The sequence below is a fragment of the Aquarana catesbeiana genome, linkage group LG04, assembly GCF_042186555.1.
Source record: "Aquarana catesbeiana isolate 2022-GZ linkage group LG04, ASM4218655v1, whole genome shotgun sequence".
NCBI lineage: Eukaryota > Metazoa > Chordata > Amphibia > Anura > Ranidae > Aquarana > Aquarana catesbeiana.
In genome coordinates, this window is record NC_133327.1 from 632,291,801 (window position 1) to 632,310,202 (window position 18,402).

The 18,402-nt window shown below is 43.8% G+C and overlaps 1 protein-coding gene across 2 annotated transcripts in view; it reads right to left on the bottom strand.

The window, feature by feature from the left end:
- The window catches only part of SPATA17 (spermatogenesis associated 17), a 262,104-nt gene that overhangs the window by 49,465 nt on the left and 194,237 nt on the right, over nucleotides 1-18,402 (bottom strand). For both annotated transcript variants that reach the window (XM_073629180.1, XM_073629179.1), the window contains one exon: nucleotides 8,029-8,177. In XM_073629180.1, the coding sequence (XP_073485281.1) occupies nucleotides 8,029-8,177 (149 nt within the window). The remainder of the gene's footprint in view (nucleotides 1-8,028; nucleotides 8,178-18,402) is intronic.

The window sequence follows — 18,402 nt, forward strand, 5'->3', positions numbered from 1 at the left end:
ATACCAGCCCAATGGCATAGCATGTGTTGTCAGCACCCAAGGCAAGAATTTTGAGCCCCTAACCCGCTGAGATTTAGAGCTCCCTGAGTCCCTTCCACTCGTACAGTATTAAACCCCTTATGGTACATTTTAGGATGTACCATTCTTTGTTGTTGCTCTCCTTTCTTTCCCCTTTATCTCACTCCACCCTAATCTTTTGTTTTGTTTTCCATATCTCTCTCTCTATCCGTCTTTCTTGTTCTTTCTCTTATTCTTTCTCTCCCTTTTTCTTTGTTCCTCCCCCTCTTTTCCACGTATTCTCTCTTTTTATTCCTTCTCTTACTCCTTGTTGGGGGGGTGTTGAGATGAGTGGCAGTGCTGGCGGGGAGTTGGGATGAGTGGCATGCTGGTGGGGGGATCGGATGAGTGGCAGTGCTGGTGGGGGGTCAGTGGCAGTGCTGGTGGGGGGTGGGATCCATGGCAGTACTAGGGGGGAGGGGTCAGTGGCAGTGCTGGGGGGGGGGGGGGGGGGGGTTCTGATCAGCCAACTTAGGTGCTCTTGATCAAGGTTACCTGCTGATCTGAGAACTGTAGTGGGCAGTGTTACTCACTGTGTCTCCGGCTCCGTGGTGCCTTGCAGCAGTGACACCTATGCCAAAATCAGGAGATAGGGTCTCCTTCAGCCCCTCCCACTTCATGTTCCTCACCAATCAGCTGACCTCTAGTCTCCGCCCCCCAGCCATGCTGTAACCTGAATGGGCGGCCGCGAAGAGGCTGAGTTTCAGGAACAGCCCAGCTAGGCAGCCACTGGCTCCTGGAACAGCCTAGCTTGGTGGCCACAGGCTCCAGGAACAGCCCAGGTGAGTGGCCAAAGGCTCCAGGAACAGCCCAGGTGGGCGGCCACAGGCTCCAGGAACAGCCCAGGTGGGCGGCCACAGGCTCCAGGGACAGCCCTGCTGGGCGGCCATGAAAAGGCAGGGAGAGCAGCGTGGGCTCCAGGAACAGCCCATCTGGACAGCCCCAGGCTCCAGGAACAACCCAGCTAGGCGCCACAGACTCCAGGAAAAGTCCAGCTGGATGGCCGCAGGCTCCAGGAACAACCCAGCTGGGTAGCCACAGGCTCAAGAAACAGCCCAGATGGGCAGCAGCAGGCTCCAGGAGCTGCCCAGCTGGGTGGCTACAGGCTCCAGGAGCAGCCCATGTGGGTGGTCACAGGCTCCAGGAACAGCCCAGGTGGGCGGCCACAGGCTCCAGGGACAGCCCTGCTGGGCAGCCGCAAAAAGGCTGGGAGAGCAGCGCGGGCTCCAGGAACAGCCCAGCTGGACAGCCCCAGGCTCCAGAAACAGCCTAGCTAGGTGCCACAGGCTCCAGAAATAGCCCAGCTGGGCGGCCGCAGGCTCCAGGATCAGCCCAGCTGGGTCGCCACAGGCTCCAGGAACAGCCCAGCTGGGCTGCCACAGGCTCCAGGGACAGCCCAGTTGGGTGCCCGCAAAGAGGCTGGGAGAGGGGCGCGGGCTCCGGGGACAGCCCCGCCTCCTGTTCATAGCAAAGCCGCCACTAATCTCTGAGCTGCTCTTGTAAAAAAAAAAGTCCCAAAGCTCCAAGTGGCCCCAGGGCAGGCAGCCTACCGGGAAATTTCCCACTGTCCCGGTAGGCCAGTCCAGCTCTGAATAGGTAAAATTAGAAACAGCCCAGCTGGGCAGCCACAGGCTCCAGGGACAGCCCTGCTGGACGGCCACGAAGAGGCTGGGAGAGCGGTCCAGGCTTCAGGAACAGCCCAGCTGGGTGGCCACAGGCTCCAGGAACAGCCCAGCTGGGCGGCCACAGGATTCAGGAACAGCCCAGCTGGGCGGCCACAGGCTCCAGGGAAAGCTCTGCTGGGCGCCAGCTAAAAGGCTGGGAGAGCAGCTCGGGCTCCAGGAACAGCCCAGCTGGGCATCCACAGGCTCCAGGAACAGCCCAGCTGGGTGGCCACAGGCTCCAGGGAAAGCCCTGCTGGGCGGCAGCTAAAAGGCTGGGAGAGCAGCACGGGCTCCAGGAACAGCCAAACTGGACAGCCCCAGGCTCCAGGAACAGCCCAGCTAGTCGGCCACAGGCTCCAGGAACAGACCAGCTAGGCGGCCAAAGGCTCCAGGAACAGCCCAGCTGGGCTGCCACAGGCTCCAGGGACAGCCCTGCTGAGGCTGGGAGAGCGACGTGGACTCCAGGGACAGCCCCACCTTCTGTTCACGGCAAAGCCGCCACTTCTCTCTTAGCTGCTCTTGTAAAAAAAAAGTCCCAAAGCTTCCAGCTGACAGCGGACCCAGGGGAGGCAGCCTACAGGGAAAATTCACACTATCCCGGTAGGCCAGGCCGGCCCTGAATAAGTGAAATTGAATGTGAACATGCTCTACTCTTTTGGTAAATTAGGGTCAGATTCTAAAACATTAAGACTTATTGACATAATTATAAGTCTACCAAAAGACTTTGGTTGTGGGCATCTGCACTTTAAAAGCAGTTCTCCATTAGAGATAGATAGATAGATAGATAGATAGATAGATAGATAGATAGATAGATAGATAGATAGATAGATAGATAGATAGATAGATAGATAGATAGATAGATAGATTGTTTAATGCTGAAAGTTTGTGGCAAAGTTTGTAGCACAGAACCAGAAAAGCTGCATAGTGGTTGTGCTTTACTGTTAAACTGGGCATAGATGGATCAAAAAATGGCTGATACAGCAAGGACCGGACAAATTTCGATCTATGTGTGGCCTTCCCTGTTCGACAGAAGTTAACCATTAGATCGACTTCTGTTGAACAGACATGCTGGAAAACTTATGTAGATCAGAAGCTGCAGCCAGCTGATTAGTGTGTTAAGACAATAGCAGGAGTAACTCAGAATACAACGTCTCAGCTAGGGGGATGAAGGAATCTGTTAGTTTGTCTATGTCCAGCTTTAGGCTAGCTTCATTGTGTGTTGTGGTAAGGTGCAATAAAAAAAATAAAAAAATTAATTAAAAAAAATAATTTAGAAGGGCACCCCAATGTCACTGCGCTGCAATTCATTGTGGTGCACTGTGTTAAATAATTTCTGTGGGGACATTCTTTTTTCAAAGGAATTGGCTGCCATAACACAATGCACATTAAAGTGCATAACAGAATGTACAAGTGTAAAGGGACCCTTACTGCCCCTAACTGCAGGTCTGCCAGTGCACTCACACTGTCTGAAATCAATACACACTTTTTGTAGCCAATTGGTTTTATCTCAGCAATGGTTCAGTAGGGATGTTGCTAAGACTTCCAAAGAAATATGAGAGCGAAAATGTCAAATCTATAATTAATTCATATATGGAACAGCAAACATGTAAATATATAAAAGATACATCAAAAAACACTTTAAGATAACAATAGTGGAATATCTGTCAAGTCGGGTCCTGTACAATATATTAGCCGACCCACAATTTCAAGTAGAGTAGCTACATTTTTATTTTATTTCAGTGATTCCTCACTTTTAAAATATACTACAGTATTTTACAAAAGTGAGTACACCCCTCACATTTTTGTAAATATTTTATTATATCTTTTCATGTGACAACACTGAAGAAATGACACTTTGCTACAATGTAAAGTAGTGAGTGTACAGCTTGTATAACAGTGTAAATTTGCTGCCCCTTCAAAATTACTCAACACACAGCCATTAATGTCTAAACCGCTGGCAACAAAAGTGAGTACACCCTAAGTGAAAATGTCCAAATTGGGCCCAAAGTGTCAACATTTTTTGTGGCCACCGTTATTTTCCAGCACTGTCTTAACCCTCTTGGGCATGGAGTTAACCGGAGCTGCACAGGTTGCCACTGAAGTTCTCTTCCACTCCTCCATGACGACATCACGGAGCTGGTGGATGTTAGAGACCTTGCATTCCTCCACCTTTCGTTTGAGGATGCTACACAGATGCTCCATAGGGTTTAGGTCTGGAGACATGCTTGGCCAATTCATCACCTTTACCCTCAGTCAGCTTCTTTAGCAAGGCAGTGGTCATCTTGGAGGTGTGTTTGGGGTTGTTATCATGTTGGAATACTGCCCTGCGGCCCAGTCTCCGAAGGGAAGGGATCATGCTCTGCTTCAGTATGTCACAGTACATGTTGGCATTCATGCAGCCCCAGACCATGACACTTCCGCCACCATGCTTGACTGTAGACAAGACATATTTGTCTTTGTAATCCTTACCTGGTTGCTGCCACACACGCTTGACACCATCTGAACCAAATAAGTTTATCTTGGTCTCATCCGACCACAGGACATGGTTCCAGTAATCAATGTTCTTAGTCTGCTTGTCTTCTGCAAACATTTTATGGGTTTTCTTGTGCATCATCTTTAGAAGAGGCTTCCTTCTGGGATGACAACCATGCAGACCAATTTGATGCAGTGTGCGGCGTATGGTCTGAGCACTAACAGGCTGACCCCCCACCCCTTCAACCTCTGCAGTAATGCTGGCAGCACTCATATGTTTATTTCCCAAAGACAACCTCTGGATATGACGCTGAGCACGTGCACTCAACTTCTTAGGTTGACCATGGCGAGGCCTGTTCTGAGTGAAACCTGTCCTGTTAAACCTTGGCTACTGTGCTGCAGCTCAGTTTCAGGGTCTTGGCAATCTTCTTATAGCCTAGGCCATCTTTATGTAGAGCAACAATTCTTTTTTTAGAACCTCAGAGAGCTCTTTGCCATGAGGTGCCATGTTAAACTTCCAGTGACCAGTATGAGAGAGTGAGAGGGATAACATCAAATTTAACACACCTGCTCCCCATTTACCCCTGAGATCTTGTAACACTAACGAATCACATGACACCGGGGAGGGAAAATAGCTAATTGGGCCCAATTTGGATATTTTCACTTAGGGGTGTACTCACTTTTGTTGCCAGCAGTTTATACATTAATGGCTGTGTGTTGAGTTATTTTGAGGGGACAGCAAATGTACACTGTTATACAAGCTGTACACTCACTACTTTACATTGTAGTAAAGTGTCATTTCTTCAGCGTTGAAAAGATATAATAAAATATTACAAAAATGTGAGGGGTGTACTTTTCAGTTCAGAGTGCTCCTTTAAAGTACATATAAATTGTATGACTTAAATGTCATATGAGCTTTAACATGTTAAAATAATTCCACAACTTGGGTCCAATTTTTTTCAATTTGCAGCCTTCTTTAAAAAAATATCCAGTGATCCTGCCATGAAGGTCCTTGTTCAGGCACTTCCTGTGATTGTGTGACAACTATTTCACAATTGTGCTTCTGTGTTGTCAACCTGTTACATACGTCCCTCGTGGAGACTACAAGTGACTGTGCTGACACATTGTGCAGAGGAATGATGTGCAGCCAACACTACACTGAATACATTCAGACAAGAAATGGCTGAAAGAGGGTGAAGGAGATCAGCAGCACTGAGATGAAAATAAGGATGGAAAAGTAGTAAAAAATATAATATGACAAGAAAACCCTGAACATTGTTTATGATACACAGGGGGTGTTTTCGCACCACTGAATATCAACCAGTTTTGATTTACATCTAGTTTAACCCTCAGCCAACTGCGTATGTATTACATGTAATACATCACCAAATGAATTTATCATTCTAAAAGAGAGATTAGAATTGATCAGTCTCTGGAAGGAAAAATGATGACCTCTTTTTAACTAAATGAGAGGTTAAGAACACTTAGAACTTGTTAATTATACAAAGTCTTAATATCTCCATCCCAAGTGTTATAACGAACCATAACATCATTAGAAAAATTAAGCTGGAAAAATGAAGACAACGCTTTGTAAATATCCAGTGGAAATTGGCTAAAAAGGCAGCGTAATGCAGGATCAAAAGAGGGGAATGATCCTTAACAGTACCCTAGGGCACCCACTTCCACAGTATAATATTCACAGTAACTTACTGCTTGTATGGAGAATTTTCTATTAAATGGGGTTAGATCATTTGCCATTTTAACTTAAAAAGCGCTGTTCTGATTATAAAATTTTCCACAGCCTAATTAAAATGACTGGAACAGCCAGAAGAAGCATTTAAATAGCTATGGTGGACTTACAGTATAATCCAGATTTAAAGCTCAACACGACTTTTAGTGTAAATCAGTCAAATATATTCCAGTGCATCAAAATAAATGGTGTGCAAAGTCTGGGGGCTCAAGCACACAGGCGTATCCACCAATACAGTGTAGACAAACGGGAGTTTAATAGTGTCCGAAGCCTGGGAAGGCCTGGTGCTGTGTACAGCCTCCCATGGACATACTGTAAATGGCCGAAGACGGTGGTACACAGCTCTATACTACTACGTGCGTAAATGCAGGTCCAAAATGCAGGTAATTTGTGTTCGGTGCATGCACATTTGTGTGCATGCACTGTTTGTTATGTTGTATGGATGAATGTGCCCATGTGCATGAGCGCTTACAACTTATATTCTGAATAAAGTTCTGAGTTGGAAAGTCTGTCCCCTGCCAGTATGCTATAGAGAAGGCGTGTAAGCAGTGGTCTCTCTCTCTCTGTCGAGGTCCGACATACCCTCTGCTGATTTACAGCTAGAACTCCAATCAGTAGGGAGCATTAACTCTGGAGACCACAACTTTCACACGAAAAGCAAGAGTTCTCTGCAGCACACCAGCAGGGGACTGGCTTTTCTATTTAGGTCGTGACTGTTTTCTAAAAAGAATGAATTGTAATGCCTGGTTTACAATAGTGCCAGAGCTTACCGCCCGAGGTGATGGCTTGCGGTTACTGCTGTCTCCTGAACGACTGTTTTTTTCTTGATCCCAAAGGGGATACAATGTCATAAACTTCTGCCAAGTGGTTAGCACACAATTACGGCAAGGTCCCATTGACTATAATAGGTGTGTACAGCAAGCAGCATCACCTACCAAACTTGACATGCCAAGTTAAATTTGCCGCACTGCAAACCGAAGCATGGTGGCTGTGGCAATGTTTATGGACCTGACTGGTCACCATGTTATTTTATAGATAGGTGGTTGGGGGCCAGTAACAACGCAGAAGAAGCACCTGTTTTTACAACCCCTTTAATCACCCTTGTGACTTTGCACACCTTTTGTTTTGATGCCCCTGAAATGTGTTTAGCTGATTTAAACCAAAGGGTAAATTGGGCTTTAAAGTGGTTGTATACCCTAATTTGTCATTTTTATCTACAGGTAAGCCTATAATAAGGCTTACCTGTAGGTAAAATAATATCTCCTAAACCTATACGGTTTAGGAGATATTCCCTTTGCATGCAGCCACTGACGTCAGCGGCGCATGCGCTCTGAATGCCCGGCTGAAGGTCCGACAGACGCTGCCGGACCTTGCTGGGAAGTAGACCCCCCACTCATGCACACCAGTGAAGTCATCGCGGCTCCAGCCACTCATAGGGCCGGAGACGCAAACCCAGAAGAAACGCAGAGGGCAAGATGTCAGCTCCCTTGGCGTGGGCCAGGCTGCAATACGGGGGCTTCGATCTAAGGTAAGTATTTCATAATGAGCTAGTATGCAATGCATACTAGCTCATTATGCCTTTGCCTTGAATGTTTTTTTTTTCTTTTTTTTTTTTTTTTAGATGTGCGGATATACAACCACTTTAATTTTTCTTTAAAAAGGAATGTTCAGGTGGAGTTAGGAGGAGCAGGAAAATGGTTGAGAATTTTTTGGGGAAAGGAAATTATTGCGTATCTGTTTATACTTTTTATATTCAATTTTCCTTCTTGTTTTGTTTTTAGATAAGAGTAGGGAAAGGCTAAAAGCTCTGTCAGTTACTGCTCATGACTTTAGAATGGGGTGTTAATCAAGCTTATATATATGTAGATGTGAGGATTCCCTGTCCACAAATATTTGGCCATATATATTTGGTCATGAATATTTGTTAGTCAGTCAAATAACCAGAAGCCTTTTGGGGTTACCGGAACCTACATGATTTATTATATATAGAAAGAGATATATAGATATATCTCTCTCTATATATAAATAGATATATATATTTTAAATACAGTTACTGTTTTTCTGGAAAAAAAATGTTCCACTCACATGTCATCCTTAAAGCCCTTTGCCCACTCCTGCCGTTTAATCTCCTCTCTTGCTTCTTCCACGGAAGTGAATGATGTGGCCACTCTCAGGGTTGGCTCCAGTGGCCTGTAACGCTGCTGTAGTACTTCGCCAACATCACGGAATGGCCCCTGATGGGTTCAATATTGTATTAACATTTTATTGTATTCAATTTGGACATAGCAGTATAACAGCATTTCTGTCTACAAATAACAGAAATTACATAGAAACAGGGCAAATATAAGTGTTTCATAAGTATTCCACATAAGTATAGCAATTTAGGATGGAATTGTCATATTCATGCATAAGATCAGTCAAGACCAGTGGCAGCCGCTCCATTAGGGGAGCAGGGGCGCCCCTCCAATCCATGTGCCTGGCCCCTAATCTACATGCAAGGCGCCAGATGCATGTATTTCAATGGGATTTTTTTTAAGCACATGATTAGAGCCTGAAGCTCTAATTGGCTTCAAAAAAGGGTGGCCTCAGGGCGCAGAGCACTGCACCCTGAGCCCACCCAGTTGTGTGAAAATAGAAAATTAATATTCACTTATGTCTTCCTGCTTCTCCTCCCAGCCAATCAGGAAATCAGTCCTGAGACCCGATTGGCCAGGGAGTCTTAGGAGGGGAGTGGGCAGTTGTGCGAGGGAGGGGGGCAGGTTTGTTTGCCGTTCCCCCCCCCCCCCAAAATATTGAGCACCAGCCGCCACTGGTCAAGACTGTTTCTCGTTACTTATAAAGTACTTTTTGGGGTTTGGAAAAGTATTATTCCTACTGCAGGCTTCAGCTCTGCTACAGCCAAAGAAACTAGAAATGCACCGATACCATTTTGTTTACAATGAGTACTGATACTTTTTTGTTAGTACTTGTTGATACCAATTACTGATATCTATCGCAATCTTTTTGTTTACAGTTTAGCTGTCAGTAATGGTACAAAGCATGGAGAAGTTATTTACTAATGAAATCATTGTTTAAAAAAATATTGCACTTTTTTTTTAACGTGAAACGTGTAAATATATGTTAAAGGTGTAAAAATATTATTAAATTATTTAATTATCAATAGTTTTTAAAATAGAAGTGAACGAGAAAATAATAAAATGGAGAAGGAGAATAAGGAGTTAATAATTATAGTAAATTAAGGGGTTAAACAAAGGAACAGTTTAATTAAAAAACAAAGAAAATGTTTTTTTACTTAACAGGTTGCTTTAAACTGACTCTGTCTGCAGAGTAAAGTTGATCCCTTTGATCTGTAGATGAAGAAACAGAAAGATAGATACTGTACAAAAAGAAACAAAGTTTCTTTTTAGCTCTTTCAGCGGCTGAGCAATGTTGTTTATAAACATCGCCCACTTTTTTTTTTTTCTTTGACAGCTCCAATTGCTTGGATTTCATTTATACTTCATTGGTTGTTAAGGACACGGCGGCCCTACTCCTTAACAGCGGATAATTGCCAGCTTTTTTTTTGTTTGTTTTTTTTACATTTCAGCTGTCAGTGCGGGAATCCCGCTGACAGATAAAAGAACCGAGCCTGGACAGATCGGTTTCAGATATCGGAGCATTTTCACGAGTACCGATACTCGTGCAAATGCTTAGTATCGGCACTGATACCGGTATCGGTGCAACCCTAAAATAAACCGTTCAGCAAACTTGACTATGATGCCCCGTACACACGGTCGGACATTGATCGGACATTCCGACAACAAAATCCATGGATTTTTTTCCGACAGATGTTGGCTCAAACTTGTCTTGCATACACACGGTCACACAAAGTTGTCGGAAAATCCGATCATTCTGAACGTGGTGACGTAAAACACGTACGTCGGGTCTGTAAACGGGGCAGTAGCCAATGGCTTTCGTCTCTTAATTTATTCTGGGCATGCGTGGCACTTTGTGCGTCAGATTTGTGTACACACGATCGGAATTTCCGACAACGGATTTTGTTGTCGGAAAATTTTATAGCCTGCTCTCAAACTTTGTGTGTCGGAAATTCCGATGGAAAATGTGTGATGGAGCCTACACACGGTCGGATTTTCCGACAACAAGGTCCTATCACACATTTTCCCTCGGAAAATCCGACCGCGTGTACAGGGCATAACTCTATGACTAGTGTGACTATAAAAAAATTTAGATTATTTTTAAGGACATATATAAGCTGAAAAAAATTAAAAAAGGAATGTTTAACCTTAAAGTGGTTGTAAACCTCAGACATGAAGTATGAACAAAGCATATCACTCTAGTGTGTACTTGTCTCAATTAAGAGCAGATTGGCTCGGCTGCGCAAATAGCCATAGCTGTATGTCGGTCCCTTTAACAGCTATAGGAGGTGTCCGCCGGCCACCACTGATCGCTCCACAGAGAGCCAGAACGGGGATCTGTCAATGTCAACAAACAGATCCCTGTTCTGACAGGGGTATAGAGAGGGACTGTCTGTTCCTAGTGATCAGGAACAGCGATCTCTCTCCTCCTCCAGTCAGTATACTCCCCCCATAGTTAGAAACACCTCCCTAGGGAACACTTAACCTCTTGATCGCCCCCTAGTGTTAACCCCTTCCCTGCCAGGGCCATTTATATAGTGATTAGTGGCTATTTTTAGCTCTGACCAATGATGTAATAATGTCATTGGTCCCAAAAAAGTGTCAAAAGTGTCCGATCTGTCCGCCGCAATGTCGCAGTCCCGCTAAAAATTGCTGATCACCGCCATTACTAGTAAAAGAAAAATTAATAATAAAAATGCCATAAATATATATCACCTATTTTGTAGGGACTATAACTTTTGCACAAACTAATCAATATACGCTTATTGCGTTTTTTTTTTTTTTACCAAAAATATGTAGAAGAATACATATTGGTCTAAACTGATGAAGAATTTTTTTTTTATTTGTGTTTTGGATATTTATTATAGTAATCACATGAACTGAAACCATGCTGATTGGTTTTGATCAATATATTTGACAGGGCTTCTGTTAGACACAGTACTTTTTATGGGACTAGTGTCCAGTTCTGCAATAGGACATTTATTGAAGTAGCCTCAGAATTGGTCATTGTGCTGAGGAACATTAATATAGGGAGTGATGATGGGATTGGGGTCAAAAAAGGTTCTGAGCAGCAATCACAGAAGATTTTCAGAACCATTATGACCACATAACTCAGTACCACTTTTATACGGGATGTTGTGCCTCAAAACACCAATTCAAATGATTGACTGAGCGTAAGGGTAATAAGGAAAGATAGGAGGTTGTTCAGGAAAGCTAAGGGATGACAAAGAAATTAACATGGTGAAATCAATGTTGAATCCTAGTCTAGTTAAAATTGGAACAACTATTTTTAGTAAAGATGGTTGTTCACAGTGCAATTAAAACAAGGAAAGAATGACACAGAAAGTTGCAGATCTCAGACTGTGGTCTAAATCAGGGTTTCTCAACCAGGAGCTCTGTGAGAGGTCCCAATCTTTCTGCCAGTGGCCACTGTTACAGTGGATTCATATTCACCCAATTGTGATTTTAGTGTTTCTCCTGCTGGCTTCCATTGTAGCAGATTCGCATCTCCCTTGTGGATAGGTGCAGCATGGTGCGGAAGGCAGTGAGCACACAGAATCCAAGTTCAGCTAAAAAAATATATTGTAGAAGGTTCAGCAAAACACGAACATCCCCAGCAGGGATGCAACCAAACCGGAGCCACTTACAAAGAGGTGACAGTTGTCTGGAGACCCATAGATACCAACAGTGTCTGCCAAAAGGAGTGGAATGCAGCTTGGCCGGTCTATACCCAAATGTGGAGGCTTCTCGTAAGGATGGCGTGTCTCTGCACTTGAAAAAAAAAAACCCTCCTGCGCTCAGGTGTCCATGAACTGGATATGTGGTGCAGCCACCTATAGAAGTAATGCCTAGCGTCTTGCAGCCCTCATTTGAACAATGGGTATTCAAGCTAGAAAAAAATCAGAAAAGAAAGAGGGCGCACCAACATAGTGCATTACCACTGATAAACTTTAATGCAGCATAAAAACAGTAAAAATTATACTCACAAACGAGCTAGTAAAGATAGCTTTCAAAAGGACGCACAAGCGCTGTTTCTGTAGATCTACACCCCAGAACCTGTTGCCGAGAGGATCAGACGGTTGCAAATGGCCGATGGCTTACGCGTGTCAGGGGAGCACCCCTTTCTTCAGAGCCTAAGCGGGCAATGGTTGGTCTCTCGAATTGCTCTCTCTATAAATGTATGTATGTGCCTGTGTTTGTCACACCCAATTAGTGACAACGCCCCCTCCCACAGGTATTAAGCACCACCCACCCATTCGGGTTAACCCTCCCTAACCCATCCCTCTGAGTGTGATTCTCCATCTTCTGATTTGTGTCTCTGCACTTTCCCTATTCCTCCAGAACCTTTCCCTGGCTCTAAATACTGTCCCTGTCAGATGGGTGACCTGTCCCTACTCCAGCCACTCACAAAATGCATGCCAAATTCAGGAGCCAGGGTCTTAAATAGACTCTGCCTGACCCAAGAGGGCTGTTAAAGTCACATGGGGAGCCAGCGTCCAATTCCAATTGGATAGCTGCCTCCCTGTGACTGAGGAAACCATAGAAGAACTACACTCCTCTTGACTTCCTCCCCCCATCTGCATTGCTCCTGCAGACGAGCGCCACCTGCAGTGGAGACAATAGACTGCACCTGCTTACACCATGATGGTGCCTTTAATCCCTACAGTATGTATTACAGCAGCAGACGGATATGTGCCCAACAGTACAACCTTCTGTCCCTCAGGTACATACCATGTGTTGGGACCATGCTACAGTGCCTTAAAAAAGTATTCATACCCCTTGGAATTTTCCACATTTTGTCATGTTACAACCGAAAACTTAAATGTATTTTATTTAGGCTTTATGTGATAGACCAACACAAAGTGGCACATAATTGTGAAGTGGAAGGAAAATGATAAATGGCTTTCAACATTTTTACAAATAAATATCTGAAAAGTGTGGCGTGTATTTGTATTCAGCCCCCTTTACTCTTATACCCCTAATTAAAATCTAGTGGAACCAATTGCCTTCAGAAGTCACCTATTTAGTAAATAGAGTCCATCTGTGTGTAATTTAATTTCAGTATAAATACAGCTGTTCTGTGAAGCCCTCAGAGGTTTGTTAGAGAACCTTAGTGAACAAACAGAATCATGAAGGCCAAGTAACACACAAGACATGGCTGTGTACCCAAACTGACAGGCCAAGCAAGGAAAGCATTAATCTGAGAAGCAGCTAAGAGGCCCATTGTAACTCTGGAGGACCTATGGAGATCCACAGCTCAGGTGGGAGAAATCTGTCAACAGGACAACTATTAGTCGTGTACTCCACAAATCTGACCTTTATGGAAGAGTGGCAAGAAGAGAGAGTCCTATTTGCAGTTTGCGAGAAGCCATGTGGGGGACACAGCAAACATGCGGAAGAAGGTGCTCTGGTCTGATGAGACCAGAATTTAATTTTTTGGCCTAAAAGCAAAACGCTATGTGTGGCAGAAAACTAACACTGCACATCATCCTGAACACACCATCCCCACCGTGAAACATGGTGGTGGCAGCATCGTGTTGTGGGGGATGATTTTCTTCAGCAGGGACAGGGAAGCTGGTCAGAGTTGATGGTAAGATGAATGGAGCCAAATACAGGGCAATCTTAGAAGAAAACATGTCAGAGTCTGCAAAAGACTTGAGACTGTGTTGGAGGTTCACCTTCCAGCAGGACATTGACCCTAAACATACAGCCAGAGCTACAATGGAATGGTTTAGAAAAAAACATATTCATGTGTTAGAATGGCAGAGTCAAAGTCCAGACATAAATCCAATTAAGAATCTTTGGCAAGGCTTGAAAATTGCTGTTCACGGGCACTCTCCATCCAATCTGACAAAGCTTGAGCTATTTTGCGAGGAAGAATGGGCAAAATTTTCACTCTCTAGATGCGCAAAGCTGGTAGAGACATCCCTAAAAAGACTTGCAGCTGTAATTGCAGCGAAAGGTGGTTCTACAAAGTATTGACTCAGGGGGGCTGAATACAAATGCACGCCACACTTTTCACATATTTATTTGTAAAAAAAATGTGAAAACCATTTATGATTTTCCTTCACAACACAGTAACACATATAGAGATTGAGTGAGCGCTGGAGGAACCAACTCAATGCTTGCCTCCAACCTGATTGCTCCCGGTAAAGGAATAAAACGAATGGTAAATGATGCAGCGATAAAATATAAAAACACTGACTTAAAAAAGTCCATACAGTTATTTGTATAATAGCAACTTTGGAAGGCAGCCCAGTTGAAGAGTAAGAAGGAATCTTCTGCCATAGCTGGGGATAAAACAGAGGCGCCACTATAAGCGCAATAGATCAAATGATTTTTAAATATCAACTGTAAACACGGTACTCACAAAGGTACAGTCATGACAGGCATGTAGGCATATAATGCCGGACGTCCGTGAAGTGAATGGGATCCGTTGGCTGGATGGCTGCGCCGGTAGATGCTGACACTTCCTGTCACTGGAACGCACGCTGTGAGCCACGGGGATGAGGTCACTTCCGGAAAGTATAGTCAATAGGTGACGCATTTGCGGAGCTACGTTCCTTCTTCAGGCCTAACCCAACTCAAACATGACTGTACCTTTGTGAGTACCGTGTTTACAGTTGATATTAAAAAGTCATTTGATCTATTCCACTTAGAGTGGCACCTCTGTTTTATCCCCAGCTATGCCAAAAGATTCCTTCTTACTCTTCAACTGGGCTGCCTTCCAAAGTTGCTATTATACAAATAACTGTATGGACTTTTTTTAAGTCAGTGTTTTTATATTTTATCGCTGCATCATTCACCATTTGTTTTATTCCTTTACAGGGAGCAACCAGGTTGGAGGCAAGCATTGAGTTGGTTCCTAGCGCTCACTCAATCTCTATATGTGTTACTGTGTTTTTTAAGACGTCCCAGTTGTGCTGCTAATCCAGCCAATGTTGTTGACCACCAACCGTTATAATCCTCTATAGCTCCATTATACATTTTTGATTGGTGCATAGGTTTGTCATTTGTATCTGGCTTGTTTGATTCATCCACGTGTATTGTGCCCCTTATTCTCCTGCCCATCCCCCTTCCCTTCCCATTTTCACCCCCCACCCTCCCGAGCCCTTCTTTACCTTACAAAACAGGTCCAAATTAACATCCATTGCATTACGCACCTTGCATGACTGTTTACTGCATACCAGCTTTTTGCTCTTATTGTCTGTTTTAGTTATAGCTTTTACCATTTGTTGCTCTACCATCCCCCTTATTGTTTCACCACTCCCCCCCAGTTTGTGTTAAGAAAGCTCATACGTGATTTTCTTTGATCATAATGTGCGATCATTCACGTTTCACCCAGCGTGATATATGCATGCACTAATCATTTCCTACAATATTTACCCAACAAGCCTTATCCCCATTATGGAGTGGCTACAACAATTATGCCCTGTACACACGATCGGACATAGATCGGACATTCCGACAACAAAATCCATGGATTTTTTCCGACGAATGTTGGCTCAAACTTGTCTTGCATACACACGGTCGCACAAAGTTGTTGGAAAATCTGATCGTTCTGAACGCGGTGACGTAAAACACGTACGTCGGGACTATAAATGGGGCAGTAGCCAATAGCTTTCGTCTCTTAATTTATTCTGAGCATGCATGGCACTTTGTGCGTCGGATTTGTGTACACACGATCGGAATTTCCGACAACGGATTTTGTTATCGGAAAATTTTATAGCAAGCTCTCAAACTTTGTGTGTCGGAAATTCCGATGGAAAATGTGTGATGGAGCCCACACACATTTGGAATTTCCGACAACAAGGTCCTATCACACATTTTCAGTTGGAAAATCCGACCGTGTGTACAGGGCATTAGAATTGGCCAAATACGACATTTTGGATCAATTATACACATTATTTCCTCCTGAATTCTTTAAAAATCGCTTTATTATTCCCGGACATATTTTTAAGAATTGCTGCACACTTTTCAGAAAACTTGAACAACTTATGATTTCTGCTAATCATCAATGGTGGGACAAGTTTTTTCTAGAACAGTATATATTACATTCCATTTCCCCTCGAGGATTGAGAATATTAAAAACTTGCTCATTTTTGTCACCTGAACTAACAACTGAATGGTCTCAGATTTTGTAATTTTGCACCCAGAAATGGATGCGCGTCATCATACAACAAAGGGAACATAAATACCTAGAACTAACACAACAACTTAAATCTAGCATATCTCAACTCAGTACCCTACTGCCCAATTTACCTTCTACTTGGTTTAATACTCTCAAATATCATACCAAAAAAGATGAGGACACTCTGATTCAAATGAAATTAGGAAAAATTAGGAGAGATCTGGATGATTTCAATTTAGGTAGAGCCTTCAGTTGGAAAAAGGGTCATCGTGTACCCAATAGAAATATCACATCCCACCTTCTCCCACCCCCCATGCCCCTCATGCAATGCAACGTTGGCCCTTCGGGCTCCAGACCTTGGCCTCCTTCAAGGCCTACCCTTTTATCCTACCCAGTGGATTCCACTGATTGCAACCACAGAGCCATCTCTCATCCATCTCAGTCCTGGTCACGTCCTCTTACTCCTAAACCCCAACGGGATCCTACCAATAGGGTTAAATATAATGTTAATAAGAACAATATCAATAATAACAAAAATAGAGAAAAAGACACAAAAACCAACAGATTACCTACCACTAGTAGCAAGCCCACTTAGATCATGGATGCCTCCTTTAGCCACCCTCCCAGTTCTATATCCAACACCACAGTCCGAGACCCTGCACTTCCTACTCCAATGCCTTCTGCCCAAAGCACCTCCACTCAATGTGGAGTAAAAATTGCTAGTCATACAGATTCTATACCTCCATCAGTTTTGTCTCCCATACATACTGATATTGGACCGCAGGACCTCATCCTCCATATGACCAGGCTCAGCAACAGCTTGGATACCACACAACAACTGGAAACAGCTACTTCTGCCCATACCCAATCTGATTCTATGGATCTTTTAGTACTTCCCCCCCTTGCTAACCAACAGTCTATCCTCAGGGAAAAGAAAACTAGAAAATGTGGAAGGCGAGGGGGAAAGCAGCGAAATAAATTACAGGTCCAAATCCCAAAAACAGTAAAAATCTTAAATTTAACCTCTCACATTCTGTCCACAGCAGAAACTTCTATTCTGCAACAAGGCCTTAATTTTGCTCCATCATCTTTACCAAATTCGTTCAGGTTGTTCAAAGATTTGCATATCCTAATTCGCAATCTCACTTTAAAACGCTATTACAACATCAAATCACAGAAGGATACAGACAGTTCCACCCATCCTAGCCCTGCAGATTCTGCTTCGACAACAGTAACTCTCAATTCATCAGATTTGAACATTCTTAAGGACCTATATAGTATAGAGAGTGATGATGAGGATGAGGACCTGCTCCTCTTCACTCAACATCCCTCCACTCCCCCCCCCCCAGTACAATATAGCAAATTTAGGTCCAAATCTGTGTTTAATCCATTACATGCCAAAGGACCTTACCTCCAAACCTTTTACCAAGTTGTCTATTCTGACATTCAAAAATTATGTCAACATACTCAAACCAGCCACTCCAACCATTCTAATCTTACTTCTCATGAAAAAACAGCTCTTAAAGATCTTACTAAAAATCATGATCTAGTCATTAAAATTGCAGACAAAGGCAGAGGGATCGCAGTCCGAGAAGTCAGTGACTACCTGGCGGAAGCCCGCCGCCTATTGTCCGATAACAATACATACATAAAATTGCGTTGTGATCTCCCACCCAATTTCATTATAGAAGTTAAAACACTTACTGATAAGGCCAAAGATAAAGACATCATCTCCAAGCATGAGTATGCCTTTTTCAATAAACACTATTTTTCCACTCCGTATTTTTACCACAGTCCCAAAATACACAAAAGCATCCATAACCCTCCAGGTCGACCAATAGTCGCAGCTATAGACATTATCACTAGCCCAATTTCCCAGTACATCGATCAGTTTCTTCAACCTCTTGCAACAAGCCTCCCATCATACATTCGAGATGGTACACATCTTTTGGAACATGTGGGCATCTCTTGATGTAAATTCACTTTACACCTCCATTCTGCATGAGATAGGCCTCAGAGCAACGGCAAGTTTCCTCTTCTCTGATCCTTTGCTCAACCCCGGTCAGGCAGAATTAATTTTGAAGGCCACAGAATTCTCCCTGACCCATAATTATTTTGAGTTTGACAGAGAATTCTATCTCCAAGGCAAGGGCACAGCTATGGGGGCAAATTTTGCCACCAGCTATGCCAACC